This window comes from Macaca nemestrina, chromosome X (assembly GCF_043159975.1).
Source record: "Macaca nemestrina isolate mMacNem1 chromosome X, mMacNem.hap1, whole genome shotgun sequence".
NCBI classification, from domain to species: domain Eukaryota; kingdom Metazoa; phylum Chordata; class Mammalia; order Primates; family Cercopithecidae; genus Macaca; species Macaca nemestrina.
Genome location: NC_092145.1, coordinates 115,277,696 through 115,296,547, shown reverse-complemented (window position 1 = coordinate 115,296,547; position 18,852 = coordinate 115,277,696). Strand labels below are relative to the sequence as shown.

At 41.2% G+C, this 18,852-nt stretch overlaps 1 protein-coding gene across 2 annotated transcripts in view; it reads right to left on the bottom strand.

Moving 5' to 3' along the window:
• Window positions 1–9,190, bottom strand: part of DIPK2B (divergent protein kinase domain 2B) — a 53,595-nt gene extending 44,405 nt beyond the window's left edge. Inside the window, exon 1 of one of the 2 annotated variants that reach the window (XM_071089314.1) lies at window positions 8,830–9,190. In XM_071089314.1, the coding sequence (XP_070945415.1) occupies window positions 8,830–9,062 (233 nt within the window). In that variant the 5' untranslated portion in view covers window positions 9,063–9,190. The remainder of the gene's footprint in view (window positions 1–8,829) is intronic. The other variant, XM_011710667.3, reaches the window with a different exon arrangement.
• Between the last annotated feature and the right edge of the window lie 9,662 nt (window positions 9,191–18,852).

The following is an 18,852-nucleotide window of genomic DNA, read 5'->3' as shown; positions in this document are numbered from 1 at the left end:
GAGCTTAAGTACCTTAGCCAAGATCAGACAATATGTTGCCAATCAGAGGTGTGGACCCCAGGCTGTCAGTCAGCAAACCCCAGTATCTCTCCCTTCCCCTACATTGGTTCCCCAAACTGCTTACCCTCTGACCAATGGCTGGGTCTTGGAACCACAGAGGTTCTTGAAGAGGCTCTTGGGTCTGCACTAGGGAGACCACTCTACCTCCATACCCAACCCCAAGCAGTCCAATTCATTTTGTTTTCAGTCTGAAAATTTAAGTCTTCAGTACCAATAAAGTCCCAGGCAAGAGTGACTACTAAATGGTCATCAAATTAGAAGCTACCTGGGCTCCAGGAGGTGGGTGATTCTACATGATGGCCTGGCCAGTCCTTAATCCTCCTGGAAGAGAGGCATTGGCTAATTTATTTATTTATTTTGAGATGGAGACTCACTCTGTTGCCCAGGCTGGAGTGCTATAGCTCCATCTCAACTCATTGCAACCTCTGTCTCCTGGATTCAAGCGATTCTCCTGCCTCAGCCTCCCCAGTAGCTGGGATTAGAGGTGTGTGCCACCACGCCTGGCTAATTTTCGTATTTTTAGTAGAGACAGAGTTTTACCATGTTGGCCAGGCTGGTCTTGAATTCCTGGACTCATGTGATCCGCCTGCCTCGGCCTCCCAAAGTGTTGGGATTACAGGCATGAGCCACTGTGCCTGGCAGGCATTGGCCTATTATCACCTGCCAGTTTCCTAGGCCCCACAGTTATATTTTCTCCATAGTCATTTCTCCAGCTGTGTGCTGATATTTCCGTTAGGGAAGAATGTTAAATCTCTTTTTGATTTATGTATGAAAAATTACTCAGAAAAAGTTTACCTTCATTATTATTAACAATTGAAGGTCATACTGCAAATGAAAATCAGGCAGCATACAACATGCTATGTATTTAATTTAATTAAGAATATTTAAATTCTTATTATTGGGCATTATTGGGTTACCCCATGATAATGAGTTTTGGATAATGCATTTTGGAAGAATTAGCATTTCCATTAGACCCAAACCCTAGATTGTGTTGTTTTTTTTCTCTTACCTGACACGACTTTACCCTAAGAGATTGCAAGCTTTTCCTACTGTTTTGATGGCAAAGAAAGTTACACAAAAAAATTACAAGGGCAAAGAGGTCAAGGGACTTGTTCAGGAAGCTGGACAGCCCAGGCCTCTGAATCCCTGAGTTATGCACTAGAGCTCCAGTCTCACATCTGGGAAGGTGCGCTCCAGTGGAAACTGTCGGTGAGCAACTTCTGCAATGCAGGACAATGCAAATTGCATTGGAAGTAGGCACGAAGGATTCTGTACAAGAACATTGGCATCAATGTATTTAAAAAGATGAAACAGTGTAACCTTGTAATGAGTCCATTTTACTGGAAGTTTCAGGACAACTATGGGAAAAGATCCTCCCCTCTAGGTGGATAAGGAAGGCCCAGGACCCAGACACAGGCCTGTCTGCCTTTATCCTGCAGCTGCTCTTGCTCATGGAGTTTCAAACCCACCCCCACTCCCCACCCCCACCCCCCAGCCACCAAAGGGACTGGAGCTGGAAAGTTATCACTCGGTGGCTCTTTTAGATAATGATAATAGTAAGACGCATTTGTGAAACACTTAAGTGTGCCAGTCACTTTACTAAACACTTTATATGTACTGATTCATTTAATCCTTTCAATAAACCTACAAGGCTGATACTATTATTAACATATAGATGAGGAAACTGAGGCACAGAGTGATTACATCATTTGGCCAAGGTCACATGACCAAGAACTGCAGGAAGTGGCATTCAAGGCTCCAGAGTTTGCAGTGGGGACACCACTAGACTTCCATAGCCAACCCCAAGGAATCCCATTAATTTTTTTTTTTTTTTTTTTGAGACAGAGTCTTGCTCTGTCGTCCAGGCTAGAGTGCAATGGTATGATCTCAGCTCACTGCAACCTCCACCTCCTGGGTTTAAGTGATTCTCCTACCTCAGTCTCCTGAGTAGCTGGGATTACAGGCACACACCACCACGCTCGGCTAATTTTTGTATTTTTAGTAGAGATGGGGTTTCACCATGTTGACCAGGCTGGACTCAAACTCCTGTCCTCAAGAGATCCGCCCACCTCAGCCTCCCAAAGTGCTGGGATTACAGGCGTGAGCCACTGCGCCTGGTCCCATTAATTTTAATCTTGTTTCTTTCACCACTTTGTGCTTGCTTATTCCTCTATCACCCATTTTATGAATTAGCTCATAGAAACAGATTAGTCACATTATTAGGGTTTATAGGCGGCAGGATCCTTGAAGATTATTTTGTCCCTTCCCCATCTTGTTTTGAGGATGAGAAAATTGAAAAGAGAATTGAAAGGGATGAGAAAATTGAAAAGAGAAAATTGAAAGCAGAATACATATGTGACTTTTCTGAAGACTCACAGACAGTTAGTGGTAGAGGAGGGCAGGTCTCAGGGCTCCTGTTCTCCCAGTTGGTGGGGGTGGTGTGGGAAGAGATTCTTTGCCCTGTGAGACAAGTTCATTGTCCTTTTTTCCTGTCCCCACCTCCTAAGGAGGCTCCGCTGAGACAACAGCACTGCCTTGGCAGATGACCTGTAATGAGTGCCTGGCAGGCTCAGTGATGGCTTGAGGCATTCCACAAGGACCAATTGAGACAAATAAACAGGATCGCAGGCTGCACTTCTACCCTCATTCAAAAATGGTAACAAATTTATTGCATTGAATGGGAAAAATGTGCATTCTGACAGTGTTGACTACCTACTTTATTGAATAGAAGAATGTCAGTGAGAAAATGTCAGTGCTTTTTATTCACTAAAATGTTACTATCCTGGAATTTGGACAACCACAAAGCAGAGACAGCATTCTCATCTTCCTTCTAAATTGAGATCATGGGCCTGATTGAAGTGAGGCTGGCCAAGTTCCTGATTGTGTTGAAAGAGGGACAAGCAGAATTATAGTTTCTCAGAGCTGGAAAAAAGCATCAAGGCCATGTGGTCCAATCCCCCCAAGTCCCTCAACATGGGGTGGGGGAGTTGGGGAGAGCGACAGTTTTGGAATTAGAATAAAATGCCCTCTTCCCGTGCATTCTTCTCATGCTTGAATCTGGTCAAACATGAAGTCTATAGATATGCCTTTCTAAATTGTTTTTCTTCCCTTCCCTCTTCTCATCCTATAGCTCTGCACTGAACCCTTAACCCATTTAGTGTCTTTCCAAAGCTCTTAGGCTACAGTTCATGCTCCTTAGTGCTTAGAGCTTAATTCACAATGCTCTGCCTGCTGCATTGCCTGCTGCTTTTCTTACAAGTTTGCTTTGGTCTCACCAAACCACTGACTATCCTTGGATAAGCCACATTCTTTCAGGCCTGTGAGGTTCCAGTCACCTGTCATATGCTGACACCTTTGTCTGAGACAGTTTCTTCCTCTTTCTTGTCTCGAAAATCCCATTGTAGCCCTTTAAAATCCAGATGGATACCACCTCTTTGGAACTCACTCCCTCATCCCCAAGTTGGGACCTATCACTAGGTGGCTCTTTTAGATAATGATAATAGTAAGACGCATTTGTGAAACACTTAAGTGTGCCAGTCACTTTACTAAACACTTTATATGTACTGATTCATTTAATCCTTTCAATAAACCTACAAGGCTGATACTATTATTAACATATAGATGAGGAAACTGAGGCACAGAGTGATTACATCATTTGGCCAAGGTCACATGACCAAGAACTGCAGGGAGTGGCATTCAAGGCTCCAGAGTTTGCAGTGGGGACACCACTAGACTTCCATAGCCAACCCCAAGGAACCCCATTAATTTTTTTCTTTTTCTTTTTTTTTTTTTTTTTGAGACAGAGTTTTGCTCTGTTGTCCAGGCTAGAGTGCAACGGCATGATCTCAGCTCACTGCAACCTCCACCTCCTGGGTTTAAGTGATTCTCCTACCTCAGTCTCCTGAGTAGCTGGGATTACAGGCACACACCTCCACGCTCCGCTAATTTTTGTATTTTTAGTAGAGACGGGGTTTCACCATGTTGACCAGGCTGGACTCAAACTCCTGTCCTCAAGAGATCCGCCCACCTCAGCCTCCCAAAGTGCTGGGATTACAGGCATGAGCCACTGCGCCTGGTCCCATTAATTTTAATCTTGTTTCTTTCACCACTTTGTGCTTGCTTATTCCTCTATCACCATTTTATGAATTAGCTCATAGAAACTCCCATGATACCCTGTGTAAGACCTTTAAAAATATTTCCTATACTCTGTTTTAACCATTGATTTACTTCTTTGTCTTCCTGATAGAAAGTAAACTCCTTCAGAGCAAAGATTTGACCTCTTTTAACTTTGCAACTCAGTGTTCAGCGGAGTACCAAGTTAGTGCTCAATACTCTACAGGTGGATGGATGGATAGGTATTTAGATGTATAGATAGATAAGTGAGTAGAGAGATGCATGGAGGGCCGGATGGTGTGATGCACAGTGTGATGGCTGGGTGGAAGAATGCATGGAGGGCCACCTGGATGAATGGGTATATGGATGGTGGATGAATAGGTGCATGGATTCACATAAGACTGACTGAACGTGCAGATGGATGCTTTTGCCATAAGCTTTTGAGCCCTGTATTTCCCAAGGCCCCTGAGTTGATGTGAAGGAGTGAGTTAAGACAATAATTTATTATCAACTTCTGAGGGCAAGGAGACAGACGAGAGACAAGGGAGAAGGGAAGGCAAAATCAGGCCTGATGATTTAGTTATTTTACTGTGGGCCCTCCACTGCTCAGTTGGAAGTATTTAAACATTTTTTTTTAGACTTTGATAGTGGAGGTGGTATATAAGACCAAGTGTGCATAGTAAGGAAGGTGAGATTAAAGCATTAGCCCTGATAAGAGCCTGGGAACTACTAGGAATTATTGTGATTAGAGGTACTGCCACTGTTTACTCCTCACCCCACACCCTGCATGCACAATACTGACCAACCAGATCATGGGAGAATCTTACCAATTGGTGTGACTTCTCAGGGTTTCATATATAGGTATATTGTCAGTAGGAAGAGTATGGCAATCAGACTTACTCATTTTCCTAGCTTCCCTTAACTTTTTCATTCAGGATTTAAAAGTCAACATGGAATGCATGGGAAAATTGATACTGAAAACATTCATACTTTTAAAGGTCAGTGGTTGAGTATGGGAAGTATGTGATTCATCCTTAGCATACTTGCCAAAGGAAAGATAAAGGAAAAAAGGAGAGGTGATGTTCATCTCCTTATCATGTGTATTCAGCATATCCAGCCAGCCTGGGAAACCCATCTATGATTTGTTGCTGAACAGATGCAAGCATTGTCCAATCCTTAGTGAGGACTAGGACCTGGCTATAGCATTTCAACCAAACAGCTGAGAGTTTTGGATGGGCTTTTTCCTAAGGTGTCATGGTGATCACTTTTTTTTTTTTTTTTGAGACAGAGTCTTGGTCTGTCACCCAAGCTGGAGTGCAGTGGCGTGATCTTGGCTCACTGCAGCCTCCCGCTCCTGGGTTCAAGCAATTCTCCTGCCTCAGCCTCCCTGAGTAGCTGGGACTACAGGCGTACGCCGCCACGCCTGGCTAATTTTTGTATTTTTAGTAGAGACGGGGTTTCACCATGTTGGCCAGGATGGTCTTGATCTCCTGACCTCGTGATTTGCCTGCCTCGGACTCCCAAAGTGCTGGGATTACAAGTGTGAGCCACTGCGCCCAGCCGGTAATCACTTTTTTGAAGTAGGAAAGTGTTTGGAGAGCAACAAGAACACAATAAACAAATATACCCTTAGAAAGAGAGGCAAAGGATGTAAACCTGTAGACAATTTAGCAAAGAAGAAATACAAATGGTCAATAAATCTGAAAAAAGGTTCAACTCAGAAGAAATTCAAACTAAAAAAAGTATTAAATATTTGTAAGTGTGCAAGAAGTGAGCTTTATAAGTAGAAGTCTCCATTTAGATATATATATCTCCTTCAATTTTGTCTTTTTGATCCAGAAATTTCACTTTTAGGAGTTTGTCATAAGGAATTCATCACTCATGTGCACAATATATAGCTACAGGGATGTTTAACATAGAACAGTTTATAATACCAAAAAATGAAATAAAAAACTCTAGTTTCACAATGGTGGTTTTAATAAATTATAGTTAAATAATTAAATAAGTTATGCTTAAATAGTTAAATAGATTATGGTTGATTGATGCGATTGAATACCATGAAGCTGTTAAAAATCAAAGTGTGCAGAAGATCATTTAATAATGTGGAAAGATGTTTCTGATATATTGTTAAATAATACTTTCCGAAAAGTATACATTGCATGTTCACATTTTTGTCAAAACATTTCTTAATTCACACTTCGAAAAAGGGTGGCAAGGATATGCAACAAAATGTTGACTAAGGGGTGATCTCTTGGTGGAAGAATTATGTGTGATTTTAGTTTGTGCTTTCTTTAATCAATCTTTCCTGAAAATACTAAAATAAACAGGCACGACTTTTATAATAAGAAAAAGGGTATTTATATTGTAGAGGAAAGGACTCGAAACAGGACCACGTCCCCAGACCCACTGACGGCCTCTCTCTGCCTCTTTGTGCTGAGGATGACCATTCTCAACGTGCAGAGCTCGAAACCTCAATCTGCCCTGCCTGGTGTTTTCCTGCTTGTATCTGCACACTTCCCTTTCACGGGCACATGGAAAATGAATTCTAAGGGAGATGAAGTAATATCCTGGACTCTAACGGGACACAAACCTATTTAGGGAAATGCTTTCTGATTTTGGCTAGCATCTGCCAAATGCTAGTAAGAAAACCTTCATTTATTGCCCTTTGGTGAATATGCAGTCACCCTAGAGCTCTTCCTCAGTTGAATCCTTAAATTTCTCTCCCTCCTTTTTAAAAACATGCCTGTCTCCTCATTGCCTTTCTCCAAGGAATCAGCGCCCCTCCACCTGTGTTCTTGGTCCTTTTTATCTCATTTCCTAGGCGGAGAACCTTGAATTCACATTCAACATCTGCATATTTATTTCCTCTCGCATGGTGTTGGTCAACAGAATGACTCTATAGCTGAATCGACTTGTATCCTTCCTGTTCTACTTTGTTCCCAATGACTTGTGTCCTGGACTATGGGAACTGGTCTCACAGCCCCTGCCAACACCACCAGTCCGTCCTGTCCACTTTGCACGAGCTCTTCCTAAATCATAGGTCTCACGTTGCCACTCCCCAGCCTAACACTCTCACCATGGCCTGCAATAGAGATTCCTTAATGGATGGTCTTTCAAAAATGCCTTTAAAACGGTTTAATATGCCTTTAAAAAGGCTTAATATGCCTTTAAAAAGGCTTAATATGCTTTTAAAAAGGCGTAATAGGAAAAGTCCACACCAACTCCATAAAATACCTCACAAAAGTAGTTTAACATTTTTGATTGGTATTTTCTATCTATTATTTCTATTTAGTAATTTGGTTGAGTAAGCAAAGATGTCTTTGATTAATACAGATTGCAAATAAAATCATTGTTAATTAATGCCTTTTGTTTGGTCACCAAATCTTACAAACATAAGTTAGGTCCTTTGAGGAAGATGGAGGAGAAAGGACATATATATGACAAAGGGTCTTTGGTGCTGAAAAGACTGGAAACCATTGGTCCACAGGATTAAGGCCCCAATTCCTTGGCATGACAATTAAAGACACCCTGCCCCACATATCCCTTCAACCTCCTCCTCTGTCATGCCTCCACATACATCCCATGCTCTAGCTAAGCACCTCTCACCTCTTCCCACACCTTTGCTTAAGATGTTACTTCCACCTTCACCTCCCGTTACATTTCAGCTCATCCTTTAAAAGGCCTTGCTTAGAATACCTTCTCTTGCCTTCTCCTGGCGAAGCCCTTCCCCAGTTCCCATTTGGAATTAATGGAGCTCCTGGAGGTCCTTTACACTGCCCTGCATCAGACCAAGCTTTATTATTATTATTTATAACATGACCCCTCATCCTGACCGCCTAGAAGGCAATGACCGGAGTTATAGTTGCTGTCACCACAGTACCTGCTAGAGTTTGGCTGTGGTAAAGGCTCATCGACTGTGTGTTGATAGGTGTAAATTCCAAGTGTGACGCCATTCTTTGCTGAGAGCCATGTGCATTGCAATTTACTAAACTCCAGTTTTCCTCTGATCGTGGCAATCTCTCACAACAGAAAGCTCGTTCAGAAACTTTGGAGCAAACTGTCCTGGTTTGAATTCCACATCTGCCACTTAGGTGACCTTGTGCAAGTTACTTGATCTTTTTTAAAAAATAAATTTTATTGTGTATATTTAAAGTATACAACACGATGTTATAAGATGCATATATATGGTGAAATGGGTACCATCATCTCACAGAGTTACCCATTTCTCCCCACTGAAGTCGCTTTATCTGGCTATGTCTCAGTTTACCACCTCAATAATGGGTGCACATCATTATCTCTCACAATGGTTTAAAATAGGTGTCACATTGTAGGCTTTCTATAAATTTTATTTCCCGCCCACTGTGAGAAATGAACTTGATAAACTCAACAGTCCCAGGCTACTCCATTCATAGGAAAGAAAACTTCAAGCTTTCACTCCAAAAGGAAATGTTGGATTTAGCATTTAGGGCGGGAATTTGGCTTCACATCTTGCCCTCCTACCCACCCCAACCTCAGACCATTACCACTCTGATTAAATGGATTTGTTTCAGCTCCCACCCATATTACATTCTGATTCCTTTTCAGCAAATTCCTGGACATCTTCACAAGAAGGGAACAGAATTTTGTGATTCAGAGTTATTTGATTGATATTCTGACCTTATTTCTTCTTTAAAGAACTTCTTGCAAATAGATGTCCCGATGCAGGCATTGCATTTATCAAGACCGAGGAAAGTCCTTCCAAAATTGTAGCTGGTTCTGACTTGGGACACCAGAGAAGAAGGGGAAGAAGCTGGCAAGGAGAAGGAACAGCTCAGGGCTGAGACCCACAGCAGCAGGGCCAGCCAGCCGGGGCGGAGGGCGGCAGCCTCAGGCCCCAGCTGGGGCTCCATCTTGGGCTCCGGACTCCAGCTGCAGCCTCTGGCTGCCTACTCGGGGCTGCACAGAGGCAGGGCTTGGCCAAAGAGGAAGCTGTCAGAGGGGGCTGGCTTCTGGGTGCTGACCCCATCCCAGCCTCGCAGGTTTCTCTTTGAGGATGCTGAGGTGCTTGGGGCTAATGAGGCTGGGGAGGAGGTGAGGAAGTCAGTGGAGGATGCTGATAACGCTGTTTCCAGAGTTACTCTTCCTCTGCCGGGGGTGGCTGCTTCAGGCTGGGGAGGGGCTCACTGGCAGATTTCGGGAAGGACAATTGTCAGGGCTTCCCTGTGTGGTCCTTTTGACAAATACAGGATATCCCGGCGGGGCAGGAAAGGTTCATGCAGGATGTGTGTCCAACCTGCGTTCCACCTGGGAGTTTCAAAGGATCCTGAAAGCCTCCGCCCTCCACTGTTTTAATCCCGGGTTTATCTGTCCCTATGGATTACACGTGCACCCCAATTTTTGACCCCTCTGTGCTAGGTCATTTGTCCTGCCCCTTAATCAGCCCTACTTGCCTCACTTTTACCATATTTGCCTGTGAAATAACTAGAGGTTAGTTTGCTTGCCATTAACCGGCACATTTAGCACTGATTTGAAAGGCAAAGGCTTTTCGCTGCTTAGGGAAGAGAAAACCTCAGGTTAGTCCATCTTCTCTTGCTGGTCTGAGAACAAGAGACCGGAAAGAAACCGGTGGCCTCTGTGGCATGATGAGGGGAGCATCAGAAAGAGCCTTCTGACTGCACCCAGCTGTGTTTATCCCTCTCCCACAGACCTGAAAGCTTCTCTTCCTTTACCAACTTGCTTCGCTTCTCAGTGGCTTGGCCGGATTTGGTAGGATTTAACTGCCCCAGGATTGCCTTCCTCCGGATACCAAGATAAGGTCCACAGCATGGAGTAGATGGGAGTGCTAATTTGGGAACAGAGAGAACCTCTGAGAACCAAATCAGGGAAGTCAGGTTGCCTCATATTCTGTGAGAGGGTGGAGGTGGGGAGCAGGGCACAGTTTGAAAATATGAGAAAGTGCATAAGAAGATGGGGCTGGGGGTGAGGAAAAGGGAGGTAAGAAGGAGTGGGGATTGCCTCTAGACACTTGACAAGTTTTGCTAGACATTGGTGGGAAGAGCAGGTAAAGGCAGTTTTCTGAAGATAAAGCACGTGCTTATTAGCATCTGTATAGCCTCCTTAGTAAAATGTCTGGTCATGTTTGCTGTTTATTGGTGAGTTTTGACACTTGTTTATATATTCTAGATCCGAGTCCCCTGTTGGATATGTGGCTTGCAAATATTTTCTCCCCGGGGCTAACTTGTCTTTTATTCTTTTAACAGAGTCTTTTGCAGAGTGAAAGTTTTGATTTTGAAGTCCAATTTGTTAATTTTTTCTTTTTGAATCATGCTTTTGGTGTCAGGTGTGATAAAAGACAAACTTAAGTACATTTAAATTTTAAAGGGTTTATTTGAATATTCAGCGATTCATGAATCAGGGCAGTATCAGGCTGCAAACATTCTGCTGGGAGGGGCAAGAAAGGAAACTTTCATCGTGTTTGCAGAAGTAGGACAAAGAAAACAATTTTTATTGGTTAGAGTGGAAAGTCCCTAGTTACGGATTAATTGATGATTTTTTTGATTGATATATTTTCTAGTTTAAATTTACTATTTACATTGGGCTTTGGTTTGTTCACACAGGTGCCAGAGCCACCGCAGTCTAATGGCCTCCCAATTAGAATTTAAAAAAAGAATTCATCCTTTTTGATCAGCCTCTTCACTAAAACTTGGGCGGAAGCTCCACTCTCTGTGACCATCAAGGCTAAGTTGTCCTTGTCTCGGTGTGAAACTCATAAGTCACAACATCAAGCTCATTGAGGAGAGATTCCTTTTGTTGTTCATCTCATTTTTGTTGCTCTTATTACAGTGAGACCATCTGGCATACCGTTGATGACTGTGAACACACATTTAAGACCCTCAAGTGAATATAGTTCACCAGGGAGATTATGATGACTACCAGGAGGATAATACCGAGAGACTGCAGTATGTTCCTTAGCCAAGGTCCTCACAAACCAACCCAACTAACATTTCTAGAGAAACAAAAGAAAACCACAGGTCAATGACCAGAGCAAACTGTAAATTCAGTCTGAGTCCAGAGGAAATTTAGTTAGCAAGATTTCTAGATTTGAGCTTGAAACATATTTTTCTGGTTTGCAGTTTGAATGTCTCTGGTTATGGCACTGAGGGTTTCAATGATCTCCCTGAGTGGTCCACATATCAGGCATAAGGGTTGTCCTCAGAAGTCACATCAAGTTGTCTATAACTGTCTGGCGGGGTTTCAGGAACAGAGCACGTCTTGTTCTGAGTGATTTCAAGTCTGAAAAATGGGAAAAAATTGGATTGGAGGAATAAAGATGAATTCAAAATTCAGTCCAGTCTACAAATAGACAATAACACTCAAAAAGCAACAAATATGGCTACAGTCTACTACCAAAAATCATGCACAGATCTTTTCAGACATTACAGGGGTCCTCTGGCATGTGCTAAAGTTAGTTCTAGGTCAAAAAGACTTAATTTAGAAGTTTCGTTTGGGAAGTTTGTAAAAAATATCAAAAGGTCTAAAACATTTGATTAAATAGGATTGTTGGTCATTATGAAACAATGAGAGGCAAATACAGAAAGGTTATATAGCTGTAAAAAAAACTTAGCTCTTTTAATATTGAGAAGACTCATATATATATGTGTGTGTGTGTGTGTGTGTGTGTGTGTGTGTGTAAAAACAAAGACCTAGTAAAAGACAACACGAAGCACAAGAAATTATCTTGATAAAACACAAATCCTTGTAAGGTAGATCACTTAAAAGATAAGAGAAACCTTTCACCAGGAAAACTTTGTTCTTTCAACAGAAAAAAAAGCCAGTGTCTAGCTTTGTATCAACGTACTTTTGATATTAAAGCTAATTTTTAAAAACCTGTCTAATAAATTCATTCAATTTTAGTGAGCTTGACAACACATGAAATTCCTTTTTCAAATTTTAAACTGTCTATACCTTTCTTATATCAATTTAGTTTGTCCTATACTCTTCCTCTCTCCCGCTGTGAAACAATTAATCACTCTAATTTAGGACAAAAATTATTCTTTTTTCCCCTTAATGAAAATACACCCTTATACTTACAACTTCCTTGATAAAACATGCCTTACTTCCTTCACATATACAGTTGTTGCCCTTATTATTTCTAGAAGTTTTAATTGCACACGTTAATTAGAATTTTAAATTCTTAGTAACCTTAATTTCTAGTGAAAACTAGTAAGCATTATAAACAGTTTCGTATCAGCGTTTTGTAAATAAACACCATGTCATATATAATATTTCATGTTTATTAGCAGACCCAAATATATTTAGCTTCTCTATAGTGTATAAAAACAAGATGCCAAAGTATACATACTTTAATCTTATGTTCAGCAATTAATGTTTTAATGTTTTAACTTACTCAGAAATGGCTTCAATATTTAATGAATATTTATTACTTAATGGAACATAATATAACTTTAAGATTTCAAGTTACCGGCCAGGCGTGGTATCTCATGCCTGTAATCTCAGTACTTTGGGAAGCCGAGGCAGGTGGATCACTTGAGGTCAGGAGTTTGAGACCAGCCCAAAATGGTGAAACCGCGTCTCTAGTAAAAATACAAAAATTAGTCAGGCGTGGTGGCATGCGCCTGTAGTCCCATCTACTCAGGAGGCTGAGACAGGAGAATTGCTTGAACCCCGGAGGTGGCAGAGGTTGCAGCGAACTGAGGTTGTGCCACTGCACTCCAGCCTGGGAGACAGAGCAAGACTCTGTCTCAAAAAAAAAAAAAAGATTTCAAGTTACAAAAAAAGATTTTTGAAACAATTTTTAGTAGACATGTTTTATAAAACATAATTATTTTTGAAGTTTATAGACTTTTATTTCATTTACATTTACCCAATTCACTTGTTTTTTTTTAATTTTTAAGTTTTGTGGGCACATAGTAGGTATATATATTTATGGGGTATATGGGATATTTTGACACAGGCATACAATGTGTAATAATCATATAAGGGTAAATGGGGTATCCATCCCTTCAAGCATGTATCCTTTGTGTTACAATCTAATTATACTTTTTCAGTTATTTAAAAATGTACAATTACATTATTATTGACGGTAGTCACCCTGTTGTGTTACCAAATGCTAGATCTTGTTCATTCTTTGTAACTGTTTCTTGTACCCATTAACCATCCCCACTTCCCCTCCCCCGACACCCTCACTACCCTTCCCATCCTCTGGTAACCATCCTTCTACTCTCTATCTCCATGAATTCAATTGATTTGATTTTTAGATTCCCACAAATAAGTGAGAACAAGTGAATTTTGTCTTTCTATGCCTGGCTTATTTCATTTAACATAATGATCTTCAGTTCTATCTGTGTTGATACAAATGACAGGATCTCATTATTTTTAATGGCTAAATAGTACTCCACTGTGTGCATGTACTACATTTTCTTTATCCATTTGTCTGTTGATGGACACTTAGGTTGCTTCCAAATCTTGGCTATTGTGAATAGTGCTACAGTAAACCTGAGAGTACAGATACCTCTCTGATATACTGATTTCCTTTCTTTTGAGTATATACCCTGTTAGGATATATAGTGCAATTGCTGAACCACATGGTAGCTCAATTTTTAGTTTTTTGAGGAACCTTCAAACTGTTCTCCACAGTGGTTGTACTAATTTACATTCCCACCAACAGTGTGTGTGGGTTGCCTTTTCTCCACATTTTCTCTAGCATTTATTATTGTCTGACTTTTGGATAAAAGCCATTTTAACTGGAGTGAGATAATATCTCACAGTAGTTTTGATTTGCATTTCTCTGATGATCAGTGGTGTTGAGCACCTTTTCATAAACCTGTTTTCCATCTCTACATCTTTTTTTTCTTTGAGAAATGTCTGCTCAAATCTTTTGCCCATTTAAACAATCGTATTATTAGAATTTTTTCCTATAGAGTTGTTTGAACTCCTTATATATTCTGGTTATTAATTCTTTGTCAGATAGTTTGCAAATATTTTCTCCCATTCTGTGGGTTGTCTCTTCACTTAGTTAATAGTTTCCTTTGCTGTGCAAAAGCTTTTTAACTTGATGTGATCCCATTTGCCCATTTTTTGCTTTGGTTGCCTGTGCTTGTGGGGTATTATACAAGAAATCTTTGCCCAGTCCAATGTCCTGGAGATTTTCCCAATGTTTTCTTGTAGTAGTTTCATGGTTTGAGGTCTTAGATTTAAGTCTTTAATCCATTTTGATTTGATTTTGGCATACAGTGAGAGATAGGGGTCTAGTTTCAGTCTTCTGCATATGGATATCCAATTTTCACAGCACCATGAGACTGTCCTTTCCCCAATGTATGCTTTTGGCACCTTTGTCTAAAGTGAGTTTACTGTAGATGTATGGATTTGTTTCTGCATTCTCTATTGTGTTCCATTGTTCTATGTGTCTGTTTTTATGCCGGTACCATGCTGTTTTGGTTACTATAGCTCTGTAGTATAATTTGAAGTCAGGTAATATGATTCCTCTGGTTTTATTCTTTTTGCCCAGGATAGCTTTGGCTATTACTTGCTTTCTATATCTGGGTGCTCTAGTGTTGGGTGCACATATATTTAAAATTGCTAAATTGACCCCTTTATCATTATATAATGACCTTCTTTGTATTTTCTCATTGATTTTTGTCTTGAAATCTATTTTGTCTGATATAAGTATAGGTACTCTTGCTCTTGTTTATTTTCCATTTGCATGGAATATCTGTTTCCATCCCTTTATTTTCAGTCTATGTGTGTCTTTCTAGGTGAAGTGTGTTTCTTGTGGGCAACAGATCATTGGGTCTTGTTTTTCTATTCATTCAGCTGCTCTATAACTTTTGATTGGAGAGTTAATGCTATTTACATTCAATGTTGTTATTGATAAGTAAGGACTTACTCCTGTCATTTTATTAATTTTTTTCCTGATTGTTTTGTGGTCTTCTCTTCCTTCTTTCTTTCCTCCCTGTCTCCCTTTTTTCTTTCCTCCCTGTCTTCCTTTTAGTGAAGGTAATTTTCTCTGGTGGTATGTTTTAATTTCTTGCTTTTTATTTTTTGTGTATTTGTTGTATGTTTTTTGGTTTGGGGTTACCACGAGGGTTGCAAATAGTATCTTATAACCCATTATGTTAAACTGATGACAACTTAACACTGATAGCATAAACAAGCAAACAAAAACAACTAATAAAAACTCTATACAACTTTGTCTCCTTGCTTTTTAACTTTTTGTTGTTTCAATTTATATCTTATTGTACTACATCTTGAAAAATTGTTGTAGTTACTATTTTTGATCAGTTTATGTTATTGCCTTTCTACTTAAAATGTGAGTAGTTTACACACCACAATTACAGTGTTATAATATTTTGCATTTTTCTATGTACTTATTATTACCAGCAAGTTTCATAACTCCATATGATTTCTTATTGCTCATTAATGTTCTTTTCTTTTGCTTGAAGAGCTCCCTTTAGCATTTCTTGTAGGACAGACCTGGTGTTGATGAAATCTTTTAGCTTTTGTTTGTCTGGGAAAATCTTTATTTCTCCTTTATGTTTGAAGGATATTTTCACTGGATATTACTATTCTAAGGTAAAAGTTTTTTTCCTTCAGCACTTTAAATATGTCATGCCACTCTCTCCTGGTCTGCAAGGTTTCCACTGAAAAGTCTGCTTCCAGATGTATTGGAGTTCCATTGTATGTCATTTGTTGCTTTTCCCTTGCTGCTTTTAGGAGCCTTTCTTTATCCTTGACCTTTGAGAGTTTAATTATTGAATGCCTTGAGGTAGTCTTCTTTGTATTAAGATTTCTTGGTGTTCTATAAGCTTCTTGTATTTGAATATTGATGTATTTCTCTAGGTTTGGGAAGTTCTGTGTTGTTACCTGTTTGAATAAACTTTCTATTTCCATCTTTCTCTCTACTTGCCCTTTAAGGGCAATATCTCTTAGATGTGCTCTTTTGAGGCTAATTTCTATATTTGTAGTCATGCTTTTTTTAAATTCTTTTTTTCTGTTGTCTCCTCTGACTGTGTATCTTCAAATAGCCTGACTTCAGGCTCACTAATTCTTTGTTCTGCTTGATCAATTCTGCTGTTGAGAGACTCTGATGCATTCTTCAGCATGCCAATTTCACTTTTCAACTCTAGAATATCTGCATGATTCTTTTTAATTATTTCAGTTTGTTTGTTGAATTTATCTGACAAGATTCTGATTTCCTTCCCTGAAAAGAAATGTTCCCTCCCCCAAGCACACAGATTCTCTCTCCACACCATGTGGCTGCTGCCTCAGGGATGGGGGTGGTGGTGTCAGCAATTCAAGACTGGTTTTCCCACCCCCTTCAGTGCCTCTTTCAGCAATATGAAGTTAAAACCAGGTATTTTGAAAAGAAATATTCAAGAATGTTATCTTGAATTTCTTTGAGTTTTCTCAACACAGCTATTTTGAATTCTTTGTCTATAAGGTCACATATCTCTGTCTCTCCCAAATTGGCCCCTGGCACTTAATTTAGTTCACTCGATGAGGTCATGTTTTCCTGAATGGTACTGGTGCTTATAGATGTTCTTTGGTATCTGGGCATTGAATAGTTAGGTAATTACTGTAGTCTTCACAATCTAGGCTTATTTTTACCTGAAGTTCTTGGGAAGGTTTTCCAGGTTTTTGAAGGGACTTGGGTGTTGTGATCTAAGTTTTTGGTCACTGCAGCCATATCTGCATTGGGGGCACCCCAAGCCCAGTAATGCTGTAGTTCTTGTGGACTCATAGAGTTACCGCCTTGGTGGTCTTGGGTAAGATCTAGATGAATTCTCTAGATTACCAGAGACTCTTGTCCTTTTTCCTTACTTTCTCCCAAACAAACAGAGTTTCTCTCTCCGTGCTGAGCTGCCTGGAGCTGAGGGATGTGTAACACAAGCACTTCTGTGACTACACAACTGGGACAGTGCCGGGTCAGACCTGAAACCAGCTCAGCACTGGGTCTTACCCAAGGCCTGCCATAACCACTACCTGGCTACCATCTATATTTACTCAAGGTCCTAGGGCTCTACAATCAGCAGCTCGTGAAGCCATTCAGTCTTGTGTCCTTTCCTTCACAGTGGCAAGTTTCCCAGGGCCCTAGGAAGATCCAGAGATGCTGTACATGAACAAGGGCCTGGAGTTAGAAACCTTAAAAATCTACCTGGTGCTCTACTATACTGTGGCTAAACTGGCACCAAAAACCACAAGATGAAGTCCTCCCTGTCATGCGCGTCCGTGTGAAGAGACCACCAAACAGGCTTTGTGTGAGCAATAAAGCTTTTTAATCACCTGGGTGCAAGTGGGCTGAGTCGAAAAGAGAGTCAGCAAAGCGAGATAAGGGTGAGGCCATTTTATAGGATTGGGGTAGGTAAAGGAAAATTCCAGTCAAAGGGGGGTTGTTCTCTGGCGGGCAGGAGTGGCGGTCACAAGGTGCTCAGTGGGGAAGTTTTTGAGCCAGAATGAGCCAGGAAAAGGAATTTCACAAGGTAATGTCATCGCTTAAGGCAAGGACCGGCCATTTTCCCTTCTTTTGTGGTGGAATGTCATCAGTTAAGGCATCGCAGGGCATTTTTACTTCTTTTGTGGTGGAATGTCATCAGTTAAGGCGTCGCAGGGCATTTTTACTTCTTTTGTGGTGGAATGTCATCAGTTAAGGCGGGGAAGGGCATTTTCACTTTTTTGTGATTCTTCAGTTACTTCAGGCCATCTGGGTGTATATGTGCACGTCACAGGGGATGCGGATGTGCAAGTCACAGGGGATGTGATGGCTTGGCTTGGGCTCAGAGACCTGACACTCCCCACTCTTTCTTCCCCTTTCCTAAGGCAGAGGAGTCTATCCCTATGTCTACCACTATCACAGGCCCACAGAAAGCACTGCCAGGGTACCACTGATGCTCAGTTAATGCCAAGGGCTCTTCAGTCAGCTTGTGCTGAATGCTGCCTGGCCTGGGACTCACCCTTCAGGACTTCTCTGTCATCCAGAGTCAGTCCAGACATACCATCTAAGAGCCAAGACCTGGATTAGGGACCCTAAGAAGCCTGCTTGGTGCTTTACTTCTCTGTAGCTGAGCTGGTTCCTAAGATGCAAGACAAAGTCTCCTTACTCTTCTCTCCACTTTTCTCAAACAGAAGGAGTTTTGCCCCTTACTCACCTCAGCTGGGAATGTGCTAAGTTTCACCTGAAGCCGGCACATCTCAGAGTCTCACCCAAGAGCCACGGCATATACTACCTGGTTACTACTGATTATTCCGAGCCTAAGGGCTCTTTAGTCATATGGTGATAAATCTTGCCTGGACTGAATTCTTCCTTTCAAGGCAGTGGGTTCCCTTCTGCCCCAGGGTGTGTATAGAAATATCTGGGAGCTAGGGTCTGGAATGAGTCTCACAACTCTGGTTGGTGCTCCATTCTACTGTGGCTGAGGTGGTATCCAAGTTGCAAAGCAAAGTCTCATTTACTCTTCCCTATCCTCTCCTCTAGTGGAAGGAAGGGGTCTCTTTTGGAGCAACAAGCTGCATTGCCTTGAGGTGGAGGAGGGGTGATGCAAGCACTCCCTTAGCCACCTCAACCTGTGTCTCATTAGGTTGCATGTCCCCTACATTCACTGGCTTCGAGCCCAGCACAGCACTAGAATTTGCCTAGGAGTCGCAGTTCTGGTGGCCTAGATAGCATTTCAAGTTTATTTAGGA